The 27,919-nt window shown below is 39.8% G+C and overlaps 1 protein-coding gene across 1 annotated transcript; it reads left to right on the forward strand.

The window, feature by feature from the left end:
- Positions 1–27,872, forward strand: Plac8l1 (PLAC8 like 1). The gene is made up of 4 exons (XM_090331087.1): positions 1–191; positions 8,078–8,214; positions 25,855–25,991; positions 27,611–27,872. Exons 1-4 carry the CDS (start codon positions 67–69, stop codon positions 27,749–27,751), a joined length of 540 nt encoding a protein of 179 aa, XP_090187213.1. The 5' UTR covers positions 1–66; the 3' UTR covers positions 27,752–27,872.
- The last annotated feature ends 47 nt before the right edge of the window (positions 27,873–27,919 follow it).

Consider the following 27,919-nt stretch of genomic DNA (forward strand, 5'->3'; position numbering starts at 1 on the left):
TGAGTTTAGAATCAGTCATTGCTAGAAGGACTAGGATAATCCAAGTGCCAGGAAGACACATGCTCCATGACTTGGCTGGGTCATTCCTTCTCCAGCTGCCCTGATGGTGTGTCCTTACTGGACATCCCCTCACCTCTGTTGTTTTCACTCATATCATCTGAAGAGGGAAGACATTGCATTCCTAACTTCAGGTAGGAAGGAGGATGAGATTTTCCCGGCTTTTGCTCTTGAAATGCCCCGATTGAGACCACCAGGAGACCACCACCGATGCAAAAAGCAAAAGGGTCTTTATTGCATAGCAAGCTCGAGCCTGGACTCACACCAGCACATCCCAAAGTAGTGGGGCCAGCTGGGAGTGAGTCCCAAATGGCATTGGGAAGGGGTTTTTATTAGCAAGGGTAGGAAGTTTAGGGGAGGTCCCATTATAGTATACCCTGGTTGGATAGAATTTGAACAGAGATTAGTCGTATCTTGATTATTTCGGAAGTCTTCCTGGACCGGTTGTTTTACGCCCATATTCCCTGCCTTCCTGTGGTCGTTGCTAGGGGATCCAATATTATGGGATGGCAGAAGACTTTCAGGAAACTGCAGCTCATTGGCGGGGAAGCAAAATTTAGGCTTAGGCCTAGTTCTTTGTTCTCAGTCTGCAAATTTACAGCCTGTCATGGCAACATTTTTTGCAACTATGTTGCTTTACCGGAAAGTTAGATGAATTAAAATTGTTCATCCTGGTCCCTCACTCTATAGTTGGAATGACCCTATTGGATGAAGAGAATATCCCCAATCTCTGCTCATAAGGAGTGGGCAGGAGAGCGGGGGTCTGGAGGAAAGTCATTGTTACCGCTCCCATGTGATGGGGAGGATGCTTAGCTACTACAGGAGAAAAAGCTTAGAATAGAATGATGATAAAAATGAGGAGATGGGGGCCGGGAATTTGGCCTAGTGGTAGAGTGCTTGCCTAGCATGCATGAAGACCCCGGTTCGATTCCTCGGTACCACATACATAGAAAAAAGCCAGAAGTGGTGCTGAGGCTCAAGTGGTAGAGCTCTGGCCTTGAGAAAGTCCAAGGACAGTGCTTAGGCCCTGAGCTCAAGCCCAGGACTGGCAAAAAAAAAAAATGAGGAAATGCTGGGCGCAGTGGCTCATACCTGTACTGGTAGCTAGCTACTCAGACAGAGATGTGAGGATCACTGCAGTTTGCCTTGGAAGAATGTTCAGAGACCCTCATTTTAATCCGTGTGCAATAGTACATGCTTGTCCTCACATCTATGTGGAAGCATAACTAAGAGGACTGTAGTCCAGATGGGCTTAGACATACATATGAGATTCTATTTGAACAAAGAGAAAAGGCTGGGAGCATAACGCGAATGGTAATCACTTGCTTAGCAGGCTCTGAGCTTTGATTTCAAATGCCTAGTGTTACACACACACACACACACACACACACACACCCCACAGGATGGAAAAAGATGTGCTTTTTGTCTGTTTGAAACAAATCTCATGTGGTTACTGTATCTGATTTTGCTACTTGGTATATTGTATATACGTTTATTTGTTTATTTGAAATTGGGAAGGGAAAGGAAAACAAGATGATTGGGGGGTGGGGATGGAAAATGGGGACAAAAACATGAGAAGGGATATCAATGTGTGAAATGCAATGCACCCACTACCTGACCAATGTAACTATAACCCCTCTATATATTACCCTGACAATAAAAAATATATCCCGATATATATATGCATATATAATATCTATATATGCAAAAAATTTCTTGTAGCAAGAAAAAAAAACTAGGGGAGAGTGGATCAAACTTTGAACTCAGCCAGAAGGCTACCTCCCACAAGGTAAAGCTTCCCTCTGCTCCAGATGTGAATCACCACCGCTTGTGGGTTCCCTAAGATTGCTTGAGTTTTGGTACTGAAAGCTTCCTATCCTTTGTCCTGCCTGGGACAACTGGAATAGGGTTACCTTGGCTAAGTTTTAAGGCATTTGGGTAGCTCTTACAACAACTGAAAAATCGGCCCTGGTATTCTGTCTCTTTGTTTCACTGAAAACTATACAGAATGCCCAGGATATATACTAGATCCTGAACTTACAATAATAATGCCATGGATTGCATGCCTCCCTGGTGGTGCCAAGAACACAATCCTGCTTACTATGCATGGCAACTAAAGAGCTAGGGTATTTAGAACCCAACTTTACTGAGGAAGAGGCCCGAGTAGAAGGCTATGAGGATTTGTTTTCCTCAAAGCCAAACAACTAGAATTAGCTGATCCACATTTGAAGTTCAGTAGGCCTGAATCTCAAAAATGTGCTCTAAGTTGAAACTTCCTAAGTAAAAATACAGAATCACAACAAATTAAAGACATAATAGATAAATAGGATTGTATTAAGTGGAAGAGTTTGTGCATGGTGTAGAACATAGCTAGCAAGATAAATAGAAAACCAAGGGAACAGGAAATTTTCACTAGCCATGCATCAGACAAAGGCTTCATATCTCAAATATACGTAGAGCTCATAAAATTAACCCCTCCAAAACTAAGACCTCAGAGAAACAACAATGCAATTAAGAAATGGGTTAAAGACTTAAAGCGAGACTTCTCTGAAGAAGAAGCAAGCATGCCCAGTAGACATATTAAGAAATGTTCAACATCCCTGGCCATAAAAGAATTGCAAATCAAAACAACATTGAGATTCTACCTCATCCCAGTTATAATGGCCATTATCAAGAAAACTAACAATAACAGATGCTGGCAGGGATTTGGCTAGATGGGAATGCTACTACACTGTTGGTGGGAATGTAAACTTGTTCATCTACTCTGGAAAGCAATATGGAGGTTCCTCAAAAGACTAAACATGGAGCATCTTTATGACCCAGCAATCACATGTCAGTCATCTACCCAAATGACCACAAATAAGGCCATACTAAAGCTACTGGCACAACCATGTTCATTGCAGTATTATTTAACCATAGCTAAGATATGGAGCCAACCCATTCATAAATAGATGCATGGATCAAGAAAATGTGGTATATATACACAATGGAATTCTATGCTTCCATCAGAAAGAATGATATAGCCCTATTTGTAAGGAAATGGAAAGTTGTGAAGAAAATTGTACTAAGTGAAGTAAGCTCGACCCAAAGAAATATGCTACATGGTTTCCTTCATTTATAATATATAGAATGTTCCTATAAATCTACAGCTAAACCCAATGGGAGGTAAAAGATAAATATTTATACCTGGCCATGATTTATTAAACAGTACTGTAAACATTCATACAGTGAGAACAAAGGAGGAAATTCTTAAGAAAGGATCACAAGGGCTCAATTGCTATGGGCATAAGATCATATAAAATGGTGCTTATCAAAAGGAACTCCAAGATGGGGCCAGGAGTTTGGCCTACTGGTAAAGTGCTTGCCTAGCATGCATGAAGCCCTGGGTTCCATTCCTGGGTACTACATACATGGAAAAGCTGGAAGTGGTGCTGTGGCTCCAGTGGTAGAGTGCTAGCCTTGAGGAAAGCCCAAGGACAGTGCTCAGACCCTGAGCACTGAGTTCAAGCCCCAGGACTGGCAGGGAAAAAAACCCCCCAGAAAACACAAAACAAAACAAAAACCAAATGAACTCCAAGAAATGGAAGTAAGAGGATTTTTAAAAAAAATTATACTGCTTGTTGTTCTTTATTCTTTCTCTTCTTTTTTGTCTATTCTCGTCTGTTGGTGTTTTTGATTTCTGTATCTTTTGTTTTTCTGATATGGGGAGAGAAACGGGTAATACAGAAAATATGGGACCAAGAGTGAGCCAATTCAGCAGTTAAACCCACTAGACACTATGTTGGAAATGAACTGTACAACTTTTGGGAGAGGGAAGATGGGAGGGGAAAATTTGGGAGAGAATGAGGGAGAGGTGACACTGTTCAAAAATTTTTTACTCATTACCTGACATACACTGTAACCCTTCTGTACATCACCTGTACCATAAAATTTCAAATAAAAAATAAAATATGTGCTCATTAAATGAAGAAACCTGTTGATTTTGATGGTAAATGGGCAGCATAGTTCTGTGGCTATTACATGTAGCCATTCATTCTTCTTCATAACAGCGTAAGATTCTGTGGGATAAATATAGAAAAGCTGTCCAGAAAGCTGTGGGACCACTAAGGGTCTGGTATGTCAAAGATGCTTACTAAAGAGTGGTTGCTGTTATAAATCACGATCCATGAGCAATCATCTTGAACTGGAATATCTTATATAATACAGGTAAATTGAAGCATTTTAACATAAAAATCACTTAATGATGTAAGGGGTGTGTGTGTGTGTGTGTGTGTGTGTGTGTGTGTGTGTGTGTGTGTTGACCCTGGGTCTGGAACTTAGGACTTGGCACTATCCTTTAGTCTTTTTATTCAAGGCCAGTGCTCTACTATTTGAGTCACAGCTCACAGCTCCACTTCTGGGTTCTTGCTGGTTAATTGGAGATAAATGTCTCTAACTGCCTGGGCTGGGCTATCTTTGAACCTCCATTTTCAGACCTTAGTCTCCTGAGTAGCTAGGATGACAAATGGGTAGATGTAAGGTATCAAAGAATGGATACACTTTATCTTGAGGTCAAAACTGGATGGGCATGGCCAGGAATTTGGCCTAGTGGTTAAAGTGCTTGCCTAGCATGCATGAAGACCCGGGTTTGATTCCTCGGTACCACATACATATTAAAAAGCTGGAAGTGGTGCTGAGGCTCAAGTGGTAGAGCTCTACCCTTGAGAAAGTCCAAGGACAGTGCTCAGGCCCTGAGCTCAAGCTCAGGACTGGCAAAAAAAAAAAAATTGGATGGGCATGACCAGGAGTATAGCCTAGTGGTAGAGTGCTCGCCTAGTATGCACGAAGCCCTAGGTTTGATTCCTCCTTACCACATACTCAGAAAAAGCTGGAAATGGCACCATGGCTTAAGTGGCATAGCACTAGCTTTGAGCGGAAAGTGTCCAAGAACTGTGCCCAGGCCTGGAGTTCAAGTTCAAGCCCCAGGACTGGCAAAAAAAAATTGGATGGGTGTGTGCACGTATGTGCCTACACACAGCAATTATTTCGTTTTCTTTTATCTTTTCTTACCAGAAGAACACTATCCTCTCAGATATTTGATTTTGGAATAGAAAGAAGACAGGCTTTCTTGCTGTAATAAAAGATGTTATGCACATAATGTTAAAATAGAAGCAAAAAATTCTATTCTTGGGCTGCAAGCTGTAAATGGTTCATTTCAGGGGAAAAATCTAATCCAGGAGCTTGGCCCTAAGAAATCTTTTCACAAAAACCAGAGATGCTGAGGCTCTTAGCATAGGGTTAACCCATATCTGAGAGTTGATGCTTAACTAGAGAATAAAAACTGTGTCCGAATCCCATAGTTTAGGTTAGGGGATTAACTTGTGTGGAAGGCTTAAATACCACAGAAAAGGCTTGAATTTATTTGATCCAAACAACAATTTTTTATTTGCGGGTCTGGGGGCTTGAACTCAGCCTGGGCATTGTCCCTGAGCTCCTGAAGAGCTCAAGGCTACCACCCCACCCCTGGGCCTGGGCCTTGTCCATAAGCTCTGCTGCTCAAGGCTACCACCCTACCCCTTAAGCTTCAGCACCACTTCCTCTTTTCTGTTGACATTAGTGTCCATGCTGGCTTTGAACCGTGATTCTGAGATCTCAGCCTCCTGAGTGGCTAGGATTACAGGCATGAGCCACCATACCTGGTGTCTTTTATAAATTTTAAAACGAGTTTTTTTTCTTTTTTTCAGTAAAAAAATAATTTTTTTTATTAAGCTGAGCAAAAGCTTTTTAGTTGTGGGCTAAAAAGATCATAATTATATTATTTTTTTTAGTGTTGATCAATATGTTTAATATTTTGGGATTGTGGAGTGATATCCGAAAAGGAAACATAAAGATAGTACAAATAAAACCTATTTTATCCATGTTCTACAGGTATTAATTTAAATTACTTTGCTTTCTTTTTTCTTCTTCCTTCTCCTTTTCTCTCTCACACACAGTATTTCTCATTTGTTTACTTATTTATTTTATTATACTTACTTAGCTGTACAAAGGAGTGGCCATTTAATGAAGCAGTTCATGGATAAAATGTATTTTGATCAATATTACTGCTTTCGACATTCACATGCATTCTTCCCCTATGAACTCTTTCCCTCACTTTATATTTCTGAACAGTTTTAAGTTACTCAAATTGTTCCTTTCCCCTGAAAGATACTAGATGGAGTATTTTTAAAGGCTATTCTTATGTATTATCAGAGTACAAAATTCAAAATGGAACTATTAACAATGATGCCATGTCATTCTGTAACATAAACACCCTTTTCACTTTTTCCATAGCACTATTTTTACCTTGTTTGCTGTTGTTTTTACTGGTCTTCATGTTGAATTCAGGTCCTGGACATTGTCCCTGAGCCTCTGTGTGCTCAAGGCTAGCACTTTACTCCTGGAAACACAATTCTGGCTTTTTTTTTTTTTTTTTTTTGCCAGTCCTGGGCTTGAGCTCAGGGCCTGAGCACTGTCCTTGGACTTTCTCAAGGCTAGAGCTCTACCACTTGAGCCTCAGCACCACTTCCAGCTTTTTTCTATGTATGTGGTACTGAGGAATCGAACCCGGGTCTTTGTGCATGCTAGGCAAGCACTCTACCACTAGGCCAAACTCCTGGCCCAATTCTGGCTTTTTAAAATGAGTTTTTAGAAATAATTTCTTTGGAAATTATTTGGCTACAAGTAATTCATTTAATTAATGACTGGCTTCTACTGCTGAGCAACTATGTGTACTTGGGGATTTTTGGGAAAACTTACAAATTGCCTCAAAAATATATTTGTGAGTCCTAAATCTGGCAGTTAGTTCAATTAACATAATATTTGTGTGTGTGTGTGTGTGTACTAGTACTGTGGCTTGAACTCAGGACCTTGTGCTTTTTTTCTTTTTTTGCCAGAATCTAGGGCTTGAACTCAGGGCCTGGGAACTGACCTTGAGTTTTCTCAAGGATAGTGCTCTACCACTGGAGGCACAGCAACTCTTGCATATTTTTTCTGTGTATGTGGTACCAAGGAATTCAACCTATGGCTTTGTGTGTGCTAGGCAAGCACTCTACTACAAGGCCACATTCCCTGTCTCGTACTTGTGCTTTTCCTTGGCTTTTTTTTTTTTTCCCTTGGCTTTTTGCTCAAGCCACTTGAGCTGTACCTTCACTGCTAGCTGGCTGATTGGAGATTACATTCTGTTGGATTTGGTCTTCCCAGGGTAGCTTTGAAGTGTAATCCTCAGATCTCAGCCTCCTGAGTAGGTTGGATTATAAGTGTGAACCACCCATGTCGGACACAATTCTTTTTGTTGTTGTTTTACTGAGCACTAATTTATGTTTTGCACTTAAAAAAAATTTTGGAGACAGTACCTTTTCCAAGTCTTAAACTTAGGTTGGCTTTTCAAAATCTCATCTTTAAATTTTTGTCTATGAAGCTGATAAAAGGGCTATTCCCTCCCCCTCCCCATAGATCCACAAGACAACTGTGGACAACTAACTCAACTCTCAGCCTTTCCATGCTGGTGAACTCTTTGCTAAACATCTTGATCTCTCATTGGCACTTTTGCCTGGTGGGCTTCCATCTTCCCTCTTCCTCTGTTTTATTGCCATCTCTCTGACATTTATACCACTGTGGAGCTGGTGGAAGACTTCAAAGCTTTGTAGTCACCATCAGTTGTCTCCAAATTCATTGGCATCAAGTTTCAATGGGATGTTAGGATGATGCTAGGAATTTCCTGGAGATTGGTTCTGCAAAGCTTCGCTGGAGACATGTGCAAGGGGTCTGGGAAAGGCTCTGGGATTTGTTTCTTTAGCAGGATAATGGGCTAGTAGTGGGGCCTCTTGGCTCCCTGGATTCCTTCAGATTATGAGACTGATGTGCTGCCTGCTGCGCTAAGAAGGCGCCGGGCTCCCTGGATTCCTATGTCCTCTTTATTACTCTGTCTTGTTTGATGGTTGTCTTTTTAAAGTATCCGTGTATCCAAGTTAATCATCGTCCTTGATTGCCCTCTCCCCATCAGGAGCCATGTACCAGCCCGGACGGTGGTGAAGCAACCTGTTCGTGGAGCCAGTGGCAGGAGCACAGTCACAGCAATTGTTCAGATCGGCGGGGACTGGAGCACTGGCCTCTTCAGTGTCTGCAGAGACAGGAAAATTTGTACGTGTTTCCTTTTTAAGTTCTTCCTCCTTATTTCCTTCCTCCAGAGACAGAATCTTAGCTGCTCAGGAGGCTGAGATCTGAGGATCTCAAGCCCCAAAACAGAAATAAAATGGTTTCAGAATAACTGGACTAATCTTAAAGTAATTCAAGTGCATTGCTTATCTGGGAAAGCAATTTTGATTTTCAGCAATGTGGATTCTTTCATAGAGTAAATTGATGCCTTTAAAATCATTTAAAATTTATTTATTTTGGGAGCTGGGAGTTTGGTCTAGTGGTACAGTGCTTGCCTCGCATGCACTAAGACCCAGGTGCGATTCCTCGGTACCACATACACAGAAAAAAGCTGGAAGTGGTGCTGAGGCTCAAGTGGTAGAGCTTTAGCCTTGAATTCAGGGTCTTGGTGTTATACCTTAGCTATTTTGCTCAAGGCTAGTACTCTACTATTTGAGCCATACCTCTACTTCTGGCTTTTTGGTAATTAATTGATAAAAGTTACAGATTGTCTTGTCTGGGCTGACTTCAAAATTTAATCCTCAGACTTCTGTCTTCTAAGTAGCTGGATTACAGGAGTGGATCATCAGCTCCTGGCTTAGGTCTTCCCTTCCTCCCTCTCTCATTTCCTCCCTCCCTCCCTTCCTCCCTTCCTTCCTTGCCATATTCAATAGAGCTCAACCATCCAGTGAAAAATTATGTTAGTGGAATGATGTCTAAGGGAGAAAAAGCTTTTGGATACATTTTGGATACTTTAGATTAAAGTAGCAGATTGTAAAACTATGCACATTAAGTTTGGTGTGATGCCTCCCACCTCTAATCAAAGCTACTTAAGAGGCTGACCTGGAAGACTAAGGTTCAAAGCTAGCCCAAGCCTAAAAGTCCAAGAGACTTTATTTCCGATTAACCATTAAAAGTCTGAAAGTGGTAAAACACCAGCAGTGATTAAGAACGCCAAGAGTACATCAGGTCCTGAGTTTAAACTCCGCTTTCAGAAAATCAAAACTGTACATGCTTCCGACAACACTGTGCATTATTAGCACTATTTGAGGAACACATGGGGAGCACAAGAATTTAGGAAAAGATATGTTGGGACACAAAGATATTTACCGCAGAGGTCTCAGGATGGCAGCCTGGTGAATGCTACTTATTTGCTAGTTTATATCTCTTCCACATTTCTAGGAGGAATATGAAGTACTCTAATAAAAGCAAGAATGAACACAAAAAGAAACTTGCTTTGCCAGCTGAATTTTTTCCCCTACAAACTGGTTCAGTTATAAAGAGTCACAAGAACCCAGTCTTTTAGCTGCAAAGTTTTCTCCTGGGTTTGGAGTTGAAGCATGTTGACGGAGTTTTTAACCTTCTGGTAGAATATCTTTGGTATCACATGTTGGGATCATTTTCTAGAACCTGATGCTCTTGTTCGGGGAACAATTGTATTACAGAATCTCTCTTGTAGAAGTGGTATGTGTGGTGGATGAGGGTTTGTGTCTTAAATTGAAAAGTCAAAAGACCATGGCTTTAACATTTTTGAGGAATATTGGTCCTCTCCATCCTGTAGAAACTTCTGGGAAGATTTCAATTTGTTCTAAAGTGTTGCAGGATGGGCCAGTGGGTCAGGTAATACTACAGTCTCTTTCTGCCAGTAGATACCCAGAAGGCTTTCTCAATAGTTACAGCAGCAGTCCTCTAAGGATTGTTCCTGTTTCTCTGCTCTTTTCACAATGCTGATTGTCCTTCAATGCTAAGGTACAGAGAGGGATGTGGAGATCTAGTCTCAGACTTGGTAATTGGACTATTTTCTTTTTATAGCATCTGGTGAGAAACTGGGAAAACATCAGTGTATTTCCAACTCTGGCAAAGCCTAGAATATAATGCACTTGAGACTACAAGTGTGTATCAGATATAGACTGACATAGCCCCTGTGCTGCCTCCTGTTAGTCTAGCCATGTTACCTTGAGCGACTTCCCTGGGTCTTTATTTTTCCTACCCTGAAAATAAAGATAACAAAGGTGTTGACCTCAGGAGTTGTGAAGAATAAAGCAGATAATACACAAGTGCCCCCTCTTCCCCATCTCATGAGAGTACTGGGGTTTGAACTCAGGTTCTCGATGCTGTTCCTTAGCTTTTCCTCTCAAGGCAAGTGTCCCACTATTTGAGCCATATTACTTCTGGCTTTTTGGCATTTAATTAGAAACAAGAGTCATACAGAATTTTCCTTCTTGAGCTGGTGTCACACTGTGATCCTCAGATCTCAGTCTCCCAAGAAGCTAGGGTTATAGGCCTGAGTCAGAAGCTGTTGCCTATGCTTATGTTTTTTTTAACATTTATCTTTTTGCTTTTATTTTCATTTTTTTATCTTTAAGTAGTTGTACAAATACTTTAAATTCAACATATGTTTATGAAAATAATAAGAGTAATAATAATAATAATAATGTGTTAATGAGAATAATCTTAATCAATGGCGGCACCCCTTCCATTTCTGCTTTCTCATCTCTCCCATCCAGGCTCTGGGCACTTGTCCCTGAGCTCTTTTGTTCAAGGCTAGCACCCTGCTGCTTTAGCCACAGTTCCACTTCTTGCTTTTGGTGGGCAATTGGAGATAAGAGTCCCATGGACTTTCCTACTGGGGCTGGCTTTGAACTATGATCCTCAGGTCTCAAGTCTCCTGAGGAGCTAGGATTATAGGCATGAGCCACTAGTGTTTTGCTGACACCATATTTTTGTCTAACCTCACCCTACACCAGGGCTGGCAAAGGGATGTGAGTGTGGCTTAATTGAAGATAGCGTGTCCCATTGGGAAGAAGAAGCCAAGGTAGAATAAATGGCATTGTGAAGAGATGATTAGGTAGTCAGGCTTTGGTATATTCAACCTGGGTTTGTACTTCAGCCAGTATTTACAGAGTTCCTACCTATAGAGGGACAAATCATGTTTTTGACAGAGATAATAGCGAATAAGCCAAACGTGATTGCTTAGATGAGACAGACAAAAACAGAGCAATACAATAATTATGATGGTGAGCAGGTCCCTGAAGGGGATGCATGAGAAGATGATCAAGAATGATTTCTCAGATGATCTGACTTAAATTCATTCCTGAGAGATACAGAACAAAAGACTTGCCATCTTTCCCTAGAGAGCACTAAATATCAGGCTGAAATGACCAGCTTGTTCTAGAAACCATCAGATGCTACAGCTGGGTGGAAAGTGAGCTAGGATTGTCTTTGGTTTTCTGGAAGAAGAAGAAGGAGGCATGGAAAGATATTGGACTGGGATGTATGTACTCCTGTTGTGTCTCAGATAAACGTTAGACTTTCAGGAACCAGAAGCAGCAGTTGACTTTCTCATGTCTGTGGTACCCAGCAGAGCACTGAGCCTATAAGAGACGCTGAAACATAGTTTTTTTTTTTTTTTTTTTGGCCAGTCCTGGGCTTGAGCTCAGGGCCTGAGCACTGTCCTTGGACTTTCTCAAGGCTAGAGCTCTACCACTTGAACCTCAGCACCATTTCCGGCTTTTTCTATATGTGGTACCAAGGAATCGAACTGGGGTCTTCATGCATGCTAGGCAAGCACTTTAACCACTAGGCCAAACTCCAGGCCCCTGAAACATAGTTTCTAACCGACACATAAGTAGAAGATGGCATTGTCACTTGTGTCTTCTTTTCTTGACCTTGATTTAAAGAATCATACAAGCTTAGAGTTAGAAAGGTTATTGTAGATCAGTCCATTTGCGCCCTTACCTGTTTTCTTAAATCCCGTCTGCACAATATCTAGCAATAATGGGTGCCCTCCATTTTCTGAACATTTTCAGGGAGGATGGTTCATTGCCTTGAGAGTTAGCTCAGTGTTAAAAAACAAAAACAAAAACAAAAAAGAATTTGAAGTCAGGTGCTAGTGGCTCACACCTGTAATCCTAGCTACTCAGAAGGCTGAGATCTGAGGATTAGGGTTCAAAGCCAATCTGGGCAGGAAAGTCTGTGAGATTCTCATCTTTAATAAACTCAAAAAAAAGCCAGAAGTGGTGCTGTCGCTCAAGTGGTAGAATGACAGTATTGAGTACATTGAGGTTCAGGGACAGAGCTCAGGACCTGAGTTCAAGCTCCAGGACTGGCAATAAAATAAAATAAAATCATTTCAATAGGCTATGTTGCACATAATGTAGAATTAAAAATCTCTCTTTTTGCTATATGAAAATGAAATAAGTGTTCCAAGCTGCTTTCCAGGTACCTCTGCAACTCAGAGGTATCTACTATTACTGGATTCCAGACAGAGCTCATGTACTTACGAGGACAAAAGATTAAAAAACAGGTAGGTGCTGGTGGCTCACATCTGTAATCCTAGCTTCAGGAGGCTGGGATGTGAGGAGCACAGTTCAAAGCCAGCCTGGGCAGGAAAGTCTGAGACTCTTATCTCCAAGCCAGAAGTGATGCTGTGGCTCAAAGCATGGAGTGCTAGTGCTGAATGAAAGAGTTCAGGGACAGTGCGTAGGCCTTGAACTGACAAGTTCCATGACTGACAAAAAGATAAAAAATAACATAAAATAAAAATGAAAAAACATATAGTTATATATTCTAACTACAAAAGTGTTATTTAATATTTTTATTACCTTTAAGTTATGTACAGAGCTGTTTTATTTCAACATGTCAGTTTATGAGTACAATGCATCTGGATCAGTGTTACCCATTTTATAATTCTCTCCTGTGCTTCCAAACCCATCTGTCCTTTCAAGTCACCCAGTTCATGACTATCATGACTATATTTCGCACCCTTCCTCTTTCCCTCCTCACCTTGGTCTGTCCCCCTCCTAGAAACATATTTTTCAGCTTCCCGATATTCACTTTTTGTTAAACTCTTAAGTTTCATTTAATCATAACAATAGAAAAATATAAAAGACTAGAAAAGAAATAAAAGCAGCAGCCTATAATCCGTTGGCAATAGACATTGTTAACACTTTCATTTCTATTTTTAAGTGTGTGTGTGTGTGTGTGTATGTAGAATAATAAACACATACTATTTTTGTTTTAATGTGGCAGTACAGTTAGATGATCAAAGTATATCACCACATCAGGTACTGATTTTTAAAATTGTTTCAGTGATGCCATTTTGGCATAGTTTCATTTATCCAAAACTCTCCATTGGCAACCTTTAATGAGGTTTACAGGCTTTTTACTACTCAAGCAAATATTATATGAATATCTATGTACAGTGTCATATTTGCATGTACATGAATGTATCTCTTGGCTCATTACTGAGGAATTAACCTGCTGGTCAAATAGTATACCAAATGTTTTTCAATTCAGGAGTTGTACTACACACTCCCACTGGCAGTGTGAACATGCTCTATTTAAAGCATCCTTTATTATTAGAAAGTTCTGCCTTTTGGTAATAATTGATCCGAAATATGCCTTGCTGAAATTTCCACCCACCTTTCTTACTTTTGTTCTTTGCAATGCACTATATAGCTTCTTCTCTATCTTGACTTCCTTGAGAGTTAGAAAGATGAGTAATCCTTGTCATGTGTGCATGAGGGTAAGACTCGCCTTAGAGAATGTGTCTGGGTATAGGCTCCAGGGCTTATAGAACCATCAGACCTTTAGGTGTAAAGGAAGAAGCTAAATTTATGACCTCAATTCTTTTGAGCTTGAGATCTTTAGGAAAAATAAAGGTGAAAAATATTTTACTAGTAAAACATTAATATGTGCATTTTAATAAAAAAAGAGACACTATAGGTAAAGGAATTATGACATCTCTCTCTCTGTGTGTGTGTGTGTGTGTGTGTGTGTGTGTGTGTGTGTGTGTGAGTATACTGATCCTGGGGCTTGAACTCAGGGCTCAGGCACTATCCCTGAGCTGCTTTTGCTCAAGGCTACCATTCTACCTCTTGAGTCACACACAGCTCCACTTTTAGTTTTTGTTTATTAACCTTGATTTTTACATCATATTTCTTTTTTTTATTGTAATTAGTAAAAGGGTTACATGATATTTGCCAGATAGAAGGTGCATTAATTCACATACATTGATACCCTTTCACATTACATCATATTTCAAATGACACATTTAACAAACAGATATTCAAGAAGGGAATCTCTATATACAATCGTTGGCACTTAGATTTTAGAACATAATTAAAATTAGGCTAAGGGTTTATATGCCATAGATATATATTAATCTATGTAATAAAACATTATGTCTATAGAGTCACAAATTTTTTTGTCTATGTAGTTGTGTTTATATTTCCAGTACCTTGTCCATAGCATTGGGTATGCAAATATTGAGTCCTCACTCTTGTACTGTGTGGATCTAATAGTCACATATTAAAAGGATACCATGCTCCTTTTGTTCCTTTGGTCTTGACTTGTCTCACTCAACATGATTTGCTTTAGATTCATCCACTTCCTTGCAAATGTATAGGCCATTTTTTTCATATATTTTTTATTGTAATTAATAAAAGGGTTACATGATATTTGTCAGATAGAAGGTGCATTAATTCACATACATTGATATCCTTTCTCATGTCTTGGTCCCCATTTCCCTCCCCCCACTCCCACCCCTCATCTTGTTTTCCCCCCTTCCCTATCCAATTTCAAATAACCAAATACAAATATATCCGATATATCAGGTAACAAAGTGAGATACTGTAACAATATGAGATAACCAAGGGACAGCAAAAGAGATGAGAGATAACATAGTACCTTAAGGACAACAATCATTCATTATATGGCTTTTGTTTCTATATCCTAGAGGTCCTTTCACTTAGTGTCATACTATATGGCCTTATGTATCTAGGTTTTGTTCTATTGCAAATCTCTGCTAGGAGAGACTAAGGTTTCTACTGATTATGACAAATGAGGGAAACCATTGAGCCTAAGTTCCTTTGAGTCTGGCTTACTTCACTTAATATGATTTTTTCTAAGTCTTTCCACTTCCTAACAAATGGGGCAATGTCATTCTTTCTGACAGCAGCATAGAATTCCATTGTGTACAAATACCACATCTTGCTGATCCACTCATCAACTGAGGGACATCTAGGTTGGTTCCATATCTTTACTATGGTAAATAGTGCTGCAATGAACATTGTGGTGCTAGTGGGTTTAGTATGTCCTTGTTTCTGAACAATTGGGTAAATGCCAAGTAGTGGAATTGCTGGGTCATAGGGGAGTTCTATGTTTTGAGGCACTGCCACAGTGGTTGAACGAGTTTGCACTCCCACCAACAGTGTAGTAGTGATGCCTCCTGGCCACATCCCATCCAGCATTTGTTGCTATTAGTTTTCTTGTTCCTGGCCATTCTAACTGGGTCATAGGGAAGTTCTATATTTAGCCTTTTGAGGCACTGCCACACACCTTTCCATAGTGGTTGAACGAGTTCGCACTCCCACCAGCAGTGTAGTAGTGATCCCTCCTGGCCACATCCCCTCCAGCATCTGTTGTCATTCGTTTTCCTGATCCTGGTCATTGTAACTGGAGTGAGGTGGAATCTTAGAGTTGTTTTGATTTGCATTTCTTTTATGACCAGAGATGTTGAGCATTTCTTCATGTGTCTATAGGCCATATTTGTTTCTTCTTCAGAGAAGACTCTCTTTAAGTCTTTGGCCCATCTTTTAATGGGATGGTTGTTTCTTTGGAGATTAGTTTTGGAGTGATTCAATTTTTTGAGCTGTTGATATATTTTAGATATGAAGCCTTTGTCCATTGTATGGTTGGTGAAGATCTTCCTAATTAATACCCAGCTGAGGGGCCAGGAGTTTGGCCTAGTGGTAGAATGCTTGCCTAGCATGCACGAATACCCGGGTTCGATTCCTCGGTACCACATACATAGAAAAAAGCCGGAAGCGGTAGCTCAAGTGGAAGCTCAAGTGGTAGAGTGCTAGCCTTGAGAAAGTCCAAGGACAGTGCTCAAGCTCTGAGCCCAAGCCCAAGACTGGCAAAAAAAAAAAAAGAGAGAGAGAGAGAATATAGCAAACTATAAATTAAGTAGCAATTAAGTCTCAATGACCTATTTTTGGCTTGGAAATATAATCAAGTTGAATATATGACTATATGTATGTGGTTTTGTTTCTGGGTCTTCTAATCTGTCCTGTTGACCTTTAGGTTTATTTTTGTTCCCATATCAAGCTCATTTTTGTTTTTATTATTATAGCTATATACTAGAGTTTGAGGTGGGTATTGTGATACCACCTACATTACTTTTTTTTTTGTCTGGGATTGGTTCAGCTATTATGGGTCTTTTGTCGTTCCATATGAATTTTGTATTATTTTCTCTATCTCAGTAAAGAATGTCATTGCAATTTTGAGGGGGATTGTATTGAATATGTATACCATTTTTGGCAGTATGGCCATTTTCACAATATTGATTCTACCTATTCATGACCATGGAAGGATTTTTTCCTGACGTCTTTCTTCATATTTTTACAGTTTTTGCTATGAAGAACTTTTATGTCTTTGGTTAGGTTAATTACTAGGATTTTTTTTTTTTTTGCCAGTTGTGGGGACTGAACTCAGGGCCTGAGCACTGTCCTTGGGCTTTCTCATGCTAGAACTCTACCACTTGAGCCACAGCACCATTTCCAGCTTTTTTCCTAGGCATGTGGTACTAAGGAATTGAACCTGGGTCTTCCTGCATGCTAGGCAAGCACTCTTACCACTAGGCCAAACTCCCAGCCCCCTAGGATTTTTTTTTGAGGCTATTTCAATTGGGGTTGTTTTCATGATTTCTCTTTCTGGCATATAGAAAGGCTACTGATATTTGTGGGTTAATTTTGTATCCTGGTACTTTGCTGAAGTAGTTGATCAGATCTAGGAGTTTGGGAGTGGAGTTTTTTTAATCCTCTTTCTTTTTATGGTTCAGGTATAAGATCATGTCATCTGCAAATGGATAGTCTAATATCTTCTTTCCCTATGTGAATCCCTTTTATGTCCTTTTCTTGCCTTATTGCTCTGGCTAAGTATTCCAGAACTATATTGAAGAGGAGTGGGGAGAGTGGGAATTCTTGCCTTATTCCTGATTTTAGGGAACATGGTTTTAGGTTTTTCCCAATGGAGTATAATATTGGCTGTTGTTCTGTCATATATAGCCTTTATTGTTTTAAAGAATATAACTTCTATTCCTACTTTTTCCAAAGCTTTTGACATGAATTGGTATTGTATTTTGTCAAAGGCTTTTTCTGCACTGAGATGATCTTGTGGTTGTTGTCTTTGCTTCTGTTGATGTGGTGAATTACATGTATTTATTTGTGCATATTAAAATATCCTTGCATCGGTTGGATGAAGCCTACATGGTCATAATGAATGATTTAAAAAATTTGTTTCTTGATTTTATTGACTAATATTTTTTTCTTTTTTAAATATATTTTTTATTGTAATTAATAGAAGGGTTACATGATATTTGCCAGATAGGAGGTGCATTAATTCACATACATTGATACCCTTTCTCATGTCTTGGTCCCCATTTCCCTCTCCCCACCCCCATCCCTCATCTTGTTTTCCCCCCTTCCCTATCCAATTTCAAGTAACCAAATACAAATATATCCAATATATCAGATAACAAAGTGAGATACTATAACAATATGAGATAACCAAGAGACAGCAAAACAGATGAGCGATAACAGTACATTAAGGACAACAATTACTCATATGGCTTTTGTTTCTATATCCTAGAGGTCCTTTCATTTAGCATCATACTATATGGCCTTATGTATCTAGGTTTTGCTCTATTGCAAATCTCTGCTAGGAGAGACCAAGGTTTGTACTGATTACGACAAAATGAGGGAAACCATTGAGCCTAATTTCCTTTGAGTCTGGCTTACTTCACTTAATATGATTTTTTCTAAGTCTTTCCATTTCCTAACAAATAGGGTGATGTCATTCTTTCTGATAGTCGCATAGAATTCCATTGTGTAGAAATACCACATCTTGTTGCTCCACTCATCAACTGAGAGACATCTGGGTTGGTTCCATATCTTTGCTATGGTAAATAGTGCTGCAATGAACTTAGTTGTGCTAGTGGCTTTAGTATGTCCTTGATTCTGGACGTTTGGGTAAATGCCAAGTAGTGGAATTCCTGGGTCATAGGGGAGCTCTATGTTTAGTCTTTTGAGGAACTGTGTTGGCTAATATTTTATTGAAGAGTTTAGAATCTGTGTTCAGCAGAGTAATTGGTATGTTGTTCCTTTTGTTGTTGGATCCTTACCTGGTTTTGGAATGAATATGATAATGACTCATAAAATGAGTTTGGAATTGCTCTGTTTCTATTTCATGGAAAAGCTTGAGGAGTATTGGTAATAGTTCATCATTAAAAGTCTTATACAATCCAGCTTTTCCTTGTTGGAAGACTTGTGATTACTTCCTCTATCTTATTGTGTGTTATTGACTTTTTTTAGCTGGTTTATATCTTCTTGGTTCAGTTTAGGCAGTTTTTAAAAAAATTTTATTGTAATGTATAGAGGGATTATAGTTACATTTGTCAGGTAGTAAGTGCATTACTTCTCACACATCGATACCCCTTCTCATGTTTTTTCCCATTTCCCTTCCCTCAGCCAATCATCCTATTTCAAATAACCAAATGTATATACAATATACCAGGTAACACAATCAGATATAGTAACAATGTGAGATTAACCAAAGGGCAACAAAAGAGAAGAGAAATAACATAGTAAATTAAGAACAACAATCACACAAGATTGTTTCCATATCCATCCTTTCATTTAGTCTCATTCTATATGACCTTATGAATCTAGGTTTTGTGCTACTGTAATCCTCTGCTAGGAGAGTCCTAGATGTGTACTAATTATGACAAGTGAGGGGAAACCATTGAGCTTACTTCACTTAATATGTTTTTTTTTCTAAGTCTTTCAATTTCCTTATAAATGGGGCAAAGTCAATGTCATTCTTTTTGATGGCAGGATAGAATTCCATTGTGAATAAATACCACATCTTGTTGAACCAATCAGATGTGCCCAATTGAGGGGCATACTGCTTTTAATAGTGGTTGAATGAGTTTACACTCCCATCAATGGTGCAGTAGCGATCTCTCCTAGTCATATCCCCACCAGCATCTCTTTTTTTTTTTCAGTAGACACAGTGGAAACTTTATTTTGCAAATCCATCTCCCCATACTGGGGACCGTAAAAATGTACATTTTGATAAGAATCCACACCAAGGCAGATGGTAATTAGGAAGGGTTCCTCAACAAACCATGCTGGCTCCATTGGTAGCTTCAATTACGTGACAACAAAGTGAAGAGACACAAAGCTATTTTCTGTTCACAGGACAGACACAAAGTTTCTTGTCTTGGTGCCAGTACCAGGACTTAAAAGTTGGAGCCGTGGGTCCTTGACCAGCTTTGCTTGTTCACAGCTGCCCACCAGCATCTCTTATTGTGAGATTTCTTGATCATGGCCATTGTAAGTGGAGTGAGGTGGAATCTCAAATTTGTTTTGATTTACATTTCTTTTTTCATATATTTTTATTGTAATTAATAGAAGGGTTACATTATATTCACCAGATAGAAGGTGCATTAATTCACATACATTGATACCCTTTCTCATGCCTTGGTCCCCATGGCCAGAGATGTTGAGCATTTCTTCATGTGTCTATAGGCCATTCTTATTTTCTTTTCAGAGAAGTGTCTCTTTAAGTCTTTGGCCCATCTTTTAATGGGATGGCTGTTTCTTTGAAGATTTGTTTTGGAGAGATTCATTTTTTTAAGCTGTTGATATATTTTAGATATGAGGCATTTGTTGTATGGTTAGTGAAGATCTTCTCCCACTCTGTGGGGCTTCTTTTTAACTTCCTGGCTATGTCTTTTGCTATACAGAAGCTCTGCAGTTTAATGCAGTCCCATTTCTCCAAACTTTCTTTAATTTGTTGTGTTTCTGGGGCTTTATTAAGAAAGTTTCGACCTGTGCCAAGGAGACCTAGTGTATCTTCTATTCCTTCTTGTAAAGGTTTCAGGGTATCTAGTTTAGGCAGTTTTTGTTTCTAAAAATTCATCCATTTTGATGCCTTTACTATTGAATTTTCCCTCTTCATTGATCCCAACTATGCGTAAATTGGATCTCTTAGCTGAGCCTGCCAATTCTTGGATTTCCTTTTGTTAGGTTCTGAGTGTTTTTCCCATACTTTTGAGTTTTTATTCTAGCTCCTCTATTGTATCCTCGATGCCTGACATTTTGTTTTCCATTTCACTTATTCTGTTACCTAGGCATTCCATTGTGGTTTGCAGTGTGCTAATGGAACCTTTTATGCTTTCGGATTGGTTCTCATAGTGTTAATTTCATCTTTTAATGAGTATATAGTTATTCTGAAAATTCCTATCCTTTTGGGAGACTTGGATATTCTTTGTTTTCTCTCTCTCTCTTCCTCCCCCCACCCCTCTGTTTTAGAGCTTGAACTCAGGACCTGGTGTGGTCCCTGAACCTCTTGTAGCAGTTTGTGAATTTTGGATACTTCTCTGTGATGTACGATATAATTTTTTCTTTTAGAGCCAAGAAGGAACACTTTACACGCAGGGCTTTTCTTTTCTTTTTTTTTCCTTTTTGCTGGCTAGTCTTGGGGCTTGAACTCAGGGCCTGGGCATGTCCTTGAGCTTTCCCAAGGCTAGTGTTATACCAATTGAGCCACACAGCACTTCCAGCTTTTTCTGTGTATGTGGTACCGAGGAATTAAACCCAGGACTTTGTGCATGCTAGGTAAACTACCACTAGGCCACGCTACCAGCCCTCACAGGGCCTTTCTCAAAGAAGGAGTACAATTGCAGACTCTCCTACAGGAAACAACACAATGGATCATCATTGGAGCATCATTGGATGCTGTCCTCGTGCCTATAAATCCATCATCGTTGTGGCAAAGTAGATGAACCCATAGAACACAAGAACATAATATTAAGCCTTTGGAGCCAGACTTTTTGAGATAAACTCTGACTTCTATTCCTCACTTATAACTGGGCAGATTATTTAGGCCTTCTAAAGATCAGTTTTCTCTCTTGTAAAATGGGAATGACAGGTGTGCCTATTTTATGGGATTGTTGCAGAGATTAAATGAGTTATTATGTCATTGTCTGCAAAATATTTTCAGCATGGGTTGGCACGTAGTGAATTATGAAAGCATCTTTAGCTACTATAGAATAGAATTCGGTCTTCATTATTATTTTTGCATATTTTTATAATGTTTAAGTAATTGTACAAAGAGGTTGCTATTCACCAAGGCAGTTTATGAGTTCAGTGCATCTTGATCCATGTCACCTCTTTTAACATTATTGGCTTTCATTATTGTTTTCAATTTCCAGCTGACTTCTATTTCAAAGTGATTGTGTTTAGATGTGTCTTTCAGTACCTCTGAAAGAATGCTTAGATAACATGGTTGAATGAAGAAAAGGATGCAAAATAAGACTAAAAGCCTGTGACTCATCACAATGTGGTGCGGAAAGTAAAAAGCTGCTTTACACAAACAGCTTCTTTCGATGTGCTTATCAACTATTCTGGCCTGTCCGCTTTAAGAAGCTGCAACTGAGGCGTTTGTGCACACACATTTGTTAGTCACTTATTGTCAACTTTGCCACTATGTAACTGTTGATTTGTTTCCGTTGGCAGAGATTTACACTATTTTGTGCACTACACATGAAGTGTGATTTGTGTGTGTGTGTGTGTGTGTGTGTGTGTGTGTGTGTGTGTGTATGTACCAGCTCTAGGGCTTGAACTTAAGTCCTGATCACTGTCCTTTAGCTTTTTTTGCTCAAGGGTGGTGCTCTACTACTCAGGCCATACCACCACTTCCAGCATTGTGCTGGATAATTGGAGATAAGAGTCTCACAGATGTTTCTGTGTGGGCTGGCTTCAAATCTCAATTCTCTGTCTTAGCCTTTTGGGTACCAGGATTACAAGTGTGAGCCACCAGCTTGAGTTCTTACATGCCATTGATTTCAACTTCCTCTATTTCAAAGTTGTGTGTACCATGAGCGCTTCTTTTTTTTTTTTTTTTGCCAGTCCTGGTCTTGGGCTCAGGGCCTGAGCACTGTCCTTGGACTTTCTCAAGACTAGAGCTCTACCACTTGAGCCTCAGCACCACTTCCAGCTTTTTTTCTATGTATGTGGTACCGAGGAATCGAACCTGGGTCTTCGTGCATGCTAGGCAAACACTCTACCACTAGGCCAAACTCCCGGCCCATACCGTGGGCGTTTCTTACTGCTGTAAAAATTGCTGGATTATTTTCTGTCCTTTAAGCTGTTCATACACCAGTAATCAGTGCTGGGCTGGGCTTCCAGATCTCCCTGGGATTTTTTTTTAATGCAATGTAAAATGTCCTAGATTTTCTTTTTTTTTAATTTTTTTATTGTAATTAGTAAAAGGGTTACATGATATTTGCCAGATAGAAGGTGCATTAATTCACATACATTGATACCCTTTCACATGTCTTGGTACCCATTTCCCTCCCCCCCCACACCCCCCACCCGTCTTGGTTTTCCCCTCTTCCCTATCAAATTTCAAATATCCAAATACAAATAAATTTAATATATCAGATAACAAAGTGAGATACTATACCAATATGAGATAACCAAGGGACAGCAAAGGAGATGAGAGACAACATAGTACATTAAGGACAACAATCATTCATTATATGGCTTTTGTTTCAATATCCTGGAGGTCCTTTCAATTAGCTTCACATTATATGGCCTTATGTATCAAGATTTTGCTCTATTGCAAATCTCTGCTAGGAGAGCCCAAGGTTTCTACTGATTATGACGAATGAGGGAAACCATTGAGCCTAAGTTCCTTTGAGTCTGGCTTACTTCACTTAATATGATTTTTTCTAAGTCTTTCCATTTCCTAACAAATGGGGCGATGTCATTCTTTCTGACAGCAGCATAGAATTCCATTGTGTAGAAATACCACAACTTGTTGATCCACTCATCAACTGAGGGACATCTAGGTTGGTTCCATATCTTTGCTATGGTGAATAGTGCTGCAATGAACATTGTTGTGCTAGTGGGTTTAGTATGTCCTTGTTTCTGGATGGTTGTGTAAATGCCAAGTAGTGGAATTGCTGGGTCATAGGGGAGTTCTATGTTTAGCCTTTTGAGGCACTGCCACACTGCTTTCCATAGTGGTTGAATGAGTTTGCACTCCCACCAACAGTGTAGTAGTGATCCCTCCTGGCCACATCCCCTCCAGCATCTGTTGTCATTCGTTTTCCTGATCCTGGCCATTCTAACTGGAGTGAGGTGGAATCTTAGAGTTGTTTTGATTTGCATTTCTTTTATGACCAGAGATGTTGAGCATTTCTTCATGTGTCTATAGGCCATTTTTGTTTCTTCTTCAGAGAAGACTCTCTTTAAGTCTTTGGCCCATTTTTTAATGGGATGGTTGTTACTTTGGAGGTTAGTTTTGGAGTGATTCAATTTTTTGAGTTGCTTAAAGCTAAACATTTTTGGGCCACGTGACATCCACAGTAGATGATATTGTGATCATCTTGGCAGTCTTGGGTGAATGGAACAGATGTCCTTCTCTTTGAACATAGGCTGTTCTTTTCCTTTCCCCAGCCCACGTGACCTTTCTGCATGTATGCTACTTCACTCACTATGTGAAGAAGAAACAGTCCAACACCCTGCAGCATTCCTCCGATTGATCCTTGGTCACTGTATTTGGGAGAGGAATTTCACAGTGCTCACATCTAAAGGGAGGAATGAGTAGTGATAGGACGTGCTAGTGTGCTTGTGTTAAGGCAAAAGAGCCTTTGTGTTTGGTATCCTGAAAGACGAGAGTGACTAGCACACAAAGCGCCAAGATGGCTCAACTAAAAGACTGACAATCGCAAATGTTAGTGAAGATTCAGACCATCTAGAACTCTTGTACGTGGCTGGAGGGTATGTGAAATGGTACAAACACTTTGGAGAACTGTTTGCCATTTCTTGGGAAGCTAAGTATGTATCTTCTTTGTGACCTGGAAATTTCATACTTAGGAATTCACAAAAGTAAAATGAAAACATACATCAATATAAAGCCTTATAGATGAAGCTAGGCATGGAGGTTTACAACTGTAATCCCAGCTACTCAGGAGGCAGAGGCAGGAAGATCTCTAGATCCAGGCCAGCTTATATTACATAAAGAGACCATATATCAAAAGCGGGGGGCAACAAAACAGAACAGAAATAGACTACAGATTCACATAACAAGAGACATGTACATGATGAACAAGAGAAACCAGGTACAGAAGTAAACATGATTTCATTTATTTGAAGTCCAAGAAAGGACAAAATTCATCTATGGGAACAGAATTTAGAACAGTGGGGGGGGGTCCTCAGGAATGGAATATTGGGTGGATTAGGTGCACAAGGCATGTGGATGAGGACAATGGCCTTCTGTTTTGGTGACTTGCTTTTGAATATGGTTGTAGAAATGCATCTAAAGGGAAGACTTAAGACGTGTACATTTTATTGCATATAGATTATACCTCAATAAAGTACTGAATGCATTTTCAAAGATTATGTTTAGCATGGCACATTTTGCTGCCTCATGGTCTTAATTATTTTTATTCAACAAGGTTGTCATCTTTTATAATATTACATGTCATTCTATAATTTTTGTTCATATATTTGCTAGTCCTGTGGCTTGAACTCAGGGCCAGTGTGCTATCCCTGAGCTTTTTTGCTCAAGACTAGCACTGTACCACAGCTCTACCTCTGGATTTTGGTGGTTAATTGGAGATAAGAAGCTCGCCAACTTTTTTCCTTGGGCTTGTTTTGTATTATACTCTTCAGATCTCAGCCTCCCGAGACGTTAAGATTACAGGCATAAGCCACTGGCACCTGTCATAACATCTTAACTGTATATCAGTGGTTGATAACCTGTGTTGTACTATAGTTTTCCATGAGTCTATGAACTCCATGAATTTGAAAGGCATAGTTTTGTGTTCCCATGTGCTTGCATTTTTCTTATCCTCTGAAAGCAAAGTTATAGCTATCATCTTAAAAAAGTCTGTGATCCTAAACATATTTGGGATAGAATCTCTGTGTTAGAAGGTTCATGTTATGTGTAAGAAACCACTTCAATAGCTGAAGTTGAGTGAACTATTAGTGACAAATTATGTCCAGTTGACATTTGAGGAACCATGTGCTTTGTGGTTTACAGATTAAAGCTGACACATGCCAGTGGCTCCATGCAACTCACAAAAATGAAAATAACCTTCCCATCTGAGAAATGGCAGAAAGCCCTGATAGGAGGTAGAGTTAGTACACTAGCAATAAGTATTCAGTCATATTTATAGAAAAAGATGTCTGTTATCCAAGGATATCCTATGTACTGTATCCATTTTAAATATTGATGTTAGATAGATAAATGTGATCAAAGCAACAGTTATGATTCAAAATTATTTAATACTTTTGACAGAAGAAACAATTAGTTATCATCAATACTAACAGAATCGTATCAGCTTCAGCTATGCTAGTGTTTAACAAAAGAATACAATTTTGATGTGGCTTACTTAGGGTAGTTTTCAACCCTGAGTTTTGAGAACTGGTTATTCAACCCCAGTTCCTAAATGCAGTCTGGCACTGTTTAGCACTGCATTGATGGCCTAGAGTGGTAAAAGCTAAGACTGGAAGCTGCTCCCTGACTATCTAAGAACCCTGTCTTTTGGTTATGTGATATTGACAGGTTTCTGTGGTCTGTTTTGTCCGATGTGTCTTGAGTGCGACATTGCCAGGCATTATGGAGAGTGTCTTTGCTGGCCATTGTTACCTGGATCTACCTTTGCACTGAGAATTGGCACCAGAGAGAGACATAAAATCCGGGTAAGTGCATTTGGGGTATCTATGTGAGAATCTGGATGCCTCCGAAGCTTGCGATCTCCCCACAAGCAATAACTCTCCTCCAAAAGACAGTTTGGATTTCATTCTTCTCTAGGAAGGGTAAATGAACTAAGATGCTCTTTTGGGAAGAGTAACTCCTGGGAAAAGGATACTGCAGAGGGTAGGTAGGTCAGTGGGCTTGGTCAGTTCATTGGCTCAGTTGTGTTTCCTGGATTGTGCTTTGATGCACAGCCACATGAGGATGTAGATGTGATTAGTCTTCTCTGCACCAGTGCACTCGTACTGCCATCTACAAAAATAAAACCACACGCTATCTCCTCCTGCTTCAAGACAGATGACAGATGGAATCAATCTGAAGGATACACTTGGGATGTATAGCTTTTGTGACATGCAGAATTCACTTTGGGGTTTCCCTGGAGGCTTTCAAAGAGCCAGAGAGTGAAGAGACAGAAGTTCCTAGGAGACTAGGGAGAAACAGGTGATACATATTGGGATGTGATTAGATTTTAGAAAGTCATCCCTTTATGTATTCCATGGAATGGTGCCTAGCATATATTTTTAGGGTAAAAAAATAAGGCTCAGAAACATGCATCTATTCACAGAAAAAGACTATAATTGTATATAATTATGTAGACTGTATTTATCTGGAAGTACATATAAGAAAGTGCTAATTCCAAGCCAGGTGCTGGTGGCTCATGCCCGTAATTCTAGTTACTCAGGAGGCTGAGACCTGAGGATTATAGTTCAAAGCCACCTGGGGCAGAAAAGTCCACGGGACTCTTATCTCCATTTAACTCCAAAAAGCTAGAAGTAGAAGTATGGCTCAACATAGAATACAAGCCTTGGGCAAAAAAGCTTAGGAGCAGTTTGCAGGCCCTGAGTTCAAGCACCAGAATTGGAACATAGACACGGACACACACAGACACACGTGCACACACTGAAACTAACTCCAGGCAGGTGACTGGAGTGGATTTACTTTTTACTTCTCGAGTTCCCTCCTTTAAATTTTGTTTTTTTGTACCAGTAATAGGGTTTCAACTCAGGGTCTGATGCTGTTTCTCAGCTTTTCCCACTCTAGGCTGGCACTTTATCACTTGAACTACACCTCTACTTTTAGCTTTTTGATGGTTCATCTGAGAACCTCATGCCTGGGCTAGATTTGAATTACAATCCTCAGATCTCAGCCTCTGGAGTAGAGCTCTAAGATTACAGGTGTGAGACCCTAGCATTTGGGCCTCCCCTTTGTTCTGTGGGAATTTGGGGCCATTGAACTTATTACATACTCTGAAAAAAATAAATCTGGTAATTAAAAATAGTAAGACTTAGCCTAGGGGGAAAAAGCACCCAATAGCCAGATGTTAACAGAGAAATCAGTAGTTTGAAATAAGAGTAGTTTGAAATAAGGGTTGGAGGGGGCAACGTTCTAATTGCAGGCTTTGATCAGCCACTTTACTGCTGGTACTCGGGCCATGTAGTGTCCCCACTGTTGGCTCAAGGGCTTGGAGGATCTTGAAAACTGTGGATGGAGGGGCCAGCAGGTAACGGTAATGGAAATGAACCTGAGAAATTTCCACATTACAGAGCCCCTCATCTTGTCCTAGGGCACGCTGTGTGAGGACTGGCTGGCGGTGTACTGCTGTTGGCCTTTTTCCATCTGTCAGGTGGCCAGGGAACTCAAGATGAGAACCTCCCAACTCTATGAAATCTGTGAAGTCTCTTCGACTAAGGACACCATGGTCTGACAGAACAAGATAACTCCTTCCCCACCCTCCTCTGGACCCCTTTCAGTAAATTCTTCCTCTTTTTTTTTTTTTTTAGTAAATTCTTTTTCTTGTGTTTTCACTGAGATACTAGGAAAATAAATATTTTCCATGACTATCTCTGTTGCTGTTCTTTTTTTTAAAATATTT

The sequence above is a fragment of the Megascapheus bottae genome, chromosome 4 (genome assembly GCF_031878675.1).
Source record: "Megascapheus bottae isolate mThoBot1 chromosome 4, mThoBot2.hap1, whole genome shotgun sequence".
Lineage (NCBI taxonomy): Eukaryota > Metazoa > Chordata > Mammalia > Rodentia > Geomyidae > Megascapheus > Megascapheus bottae.

Bases quoted from the DNA above. Each gene is read 5' to 3' on its own strand.
- Plac8l1 (XM_090331087.1), top strand. From the start codon at position 67: ATGACTTGGCTGGGTCATTCCTTCTCCAGCTGCCCTGATGGTGTGTCC. The intron at 8,215-25,854 runs GTACGTGTTTCC...TGATATTGACAG, and splicing joins CTGCAGAGACAGGAAAATTT to GTTTCTGTGGTCTGTTTTGT. The intron at 25,992-27,610 runs GTAAGTGCATTT...ATCTTGTCCTAG, and splicing joins GAGAGAGACATAAAATCCGG to GGCACGCTGTGTGAGGACTG.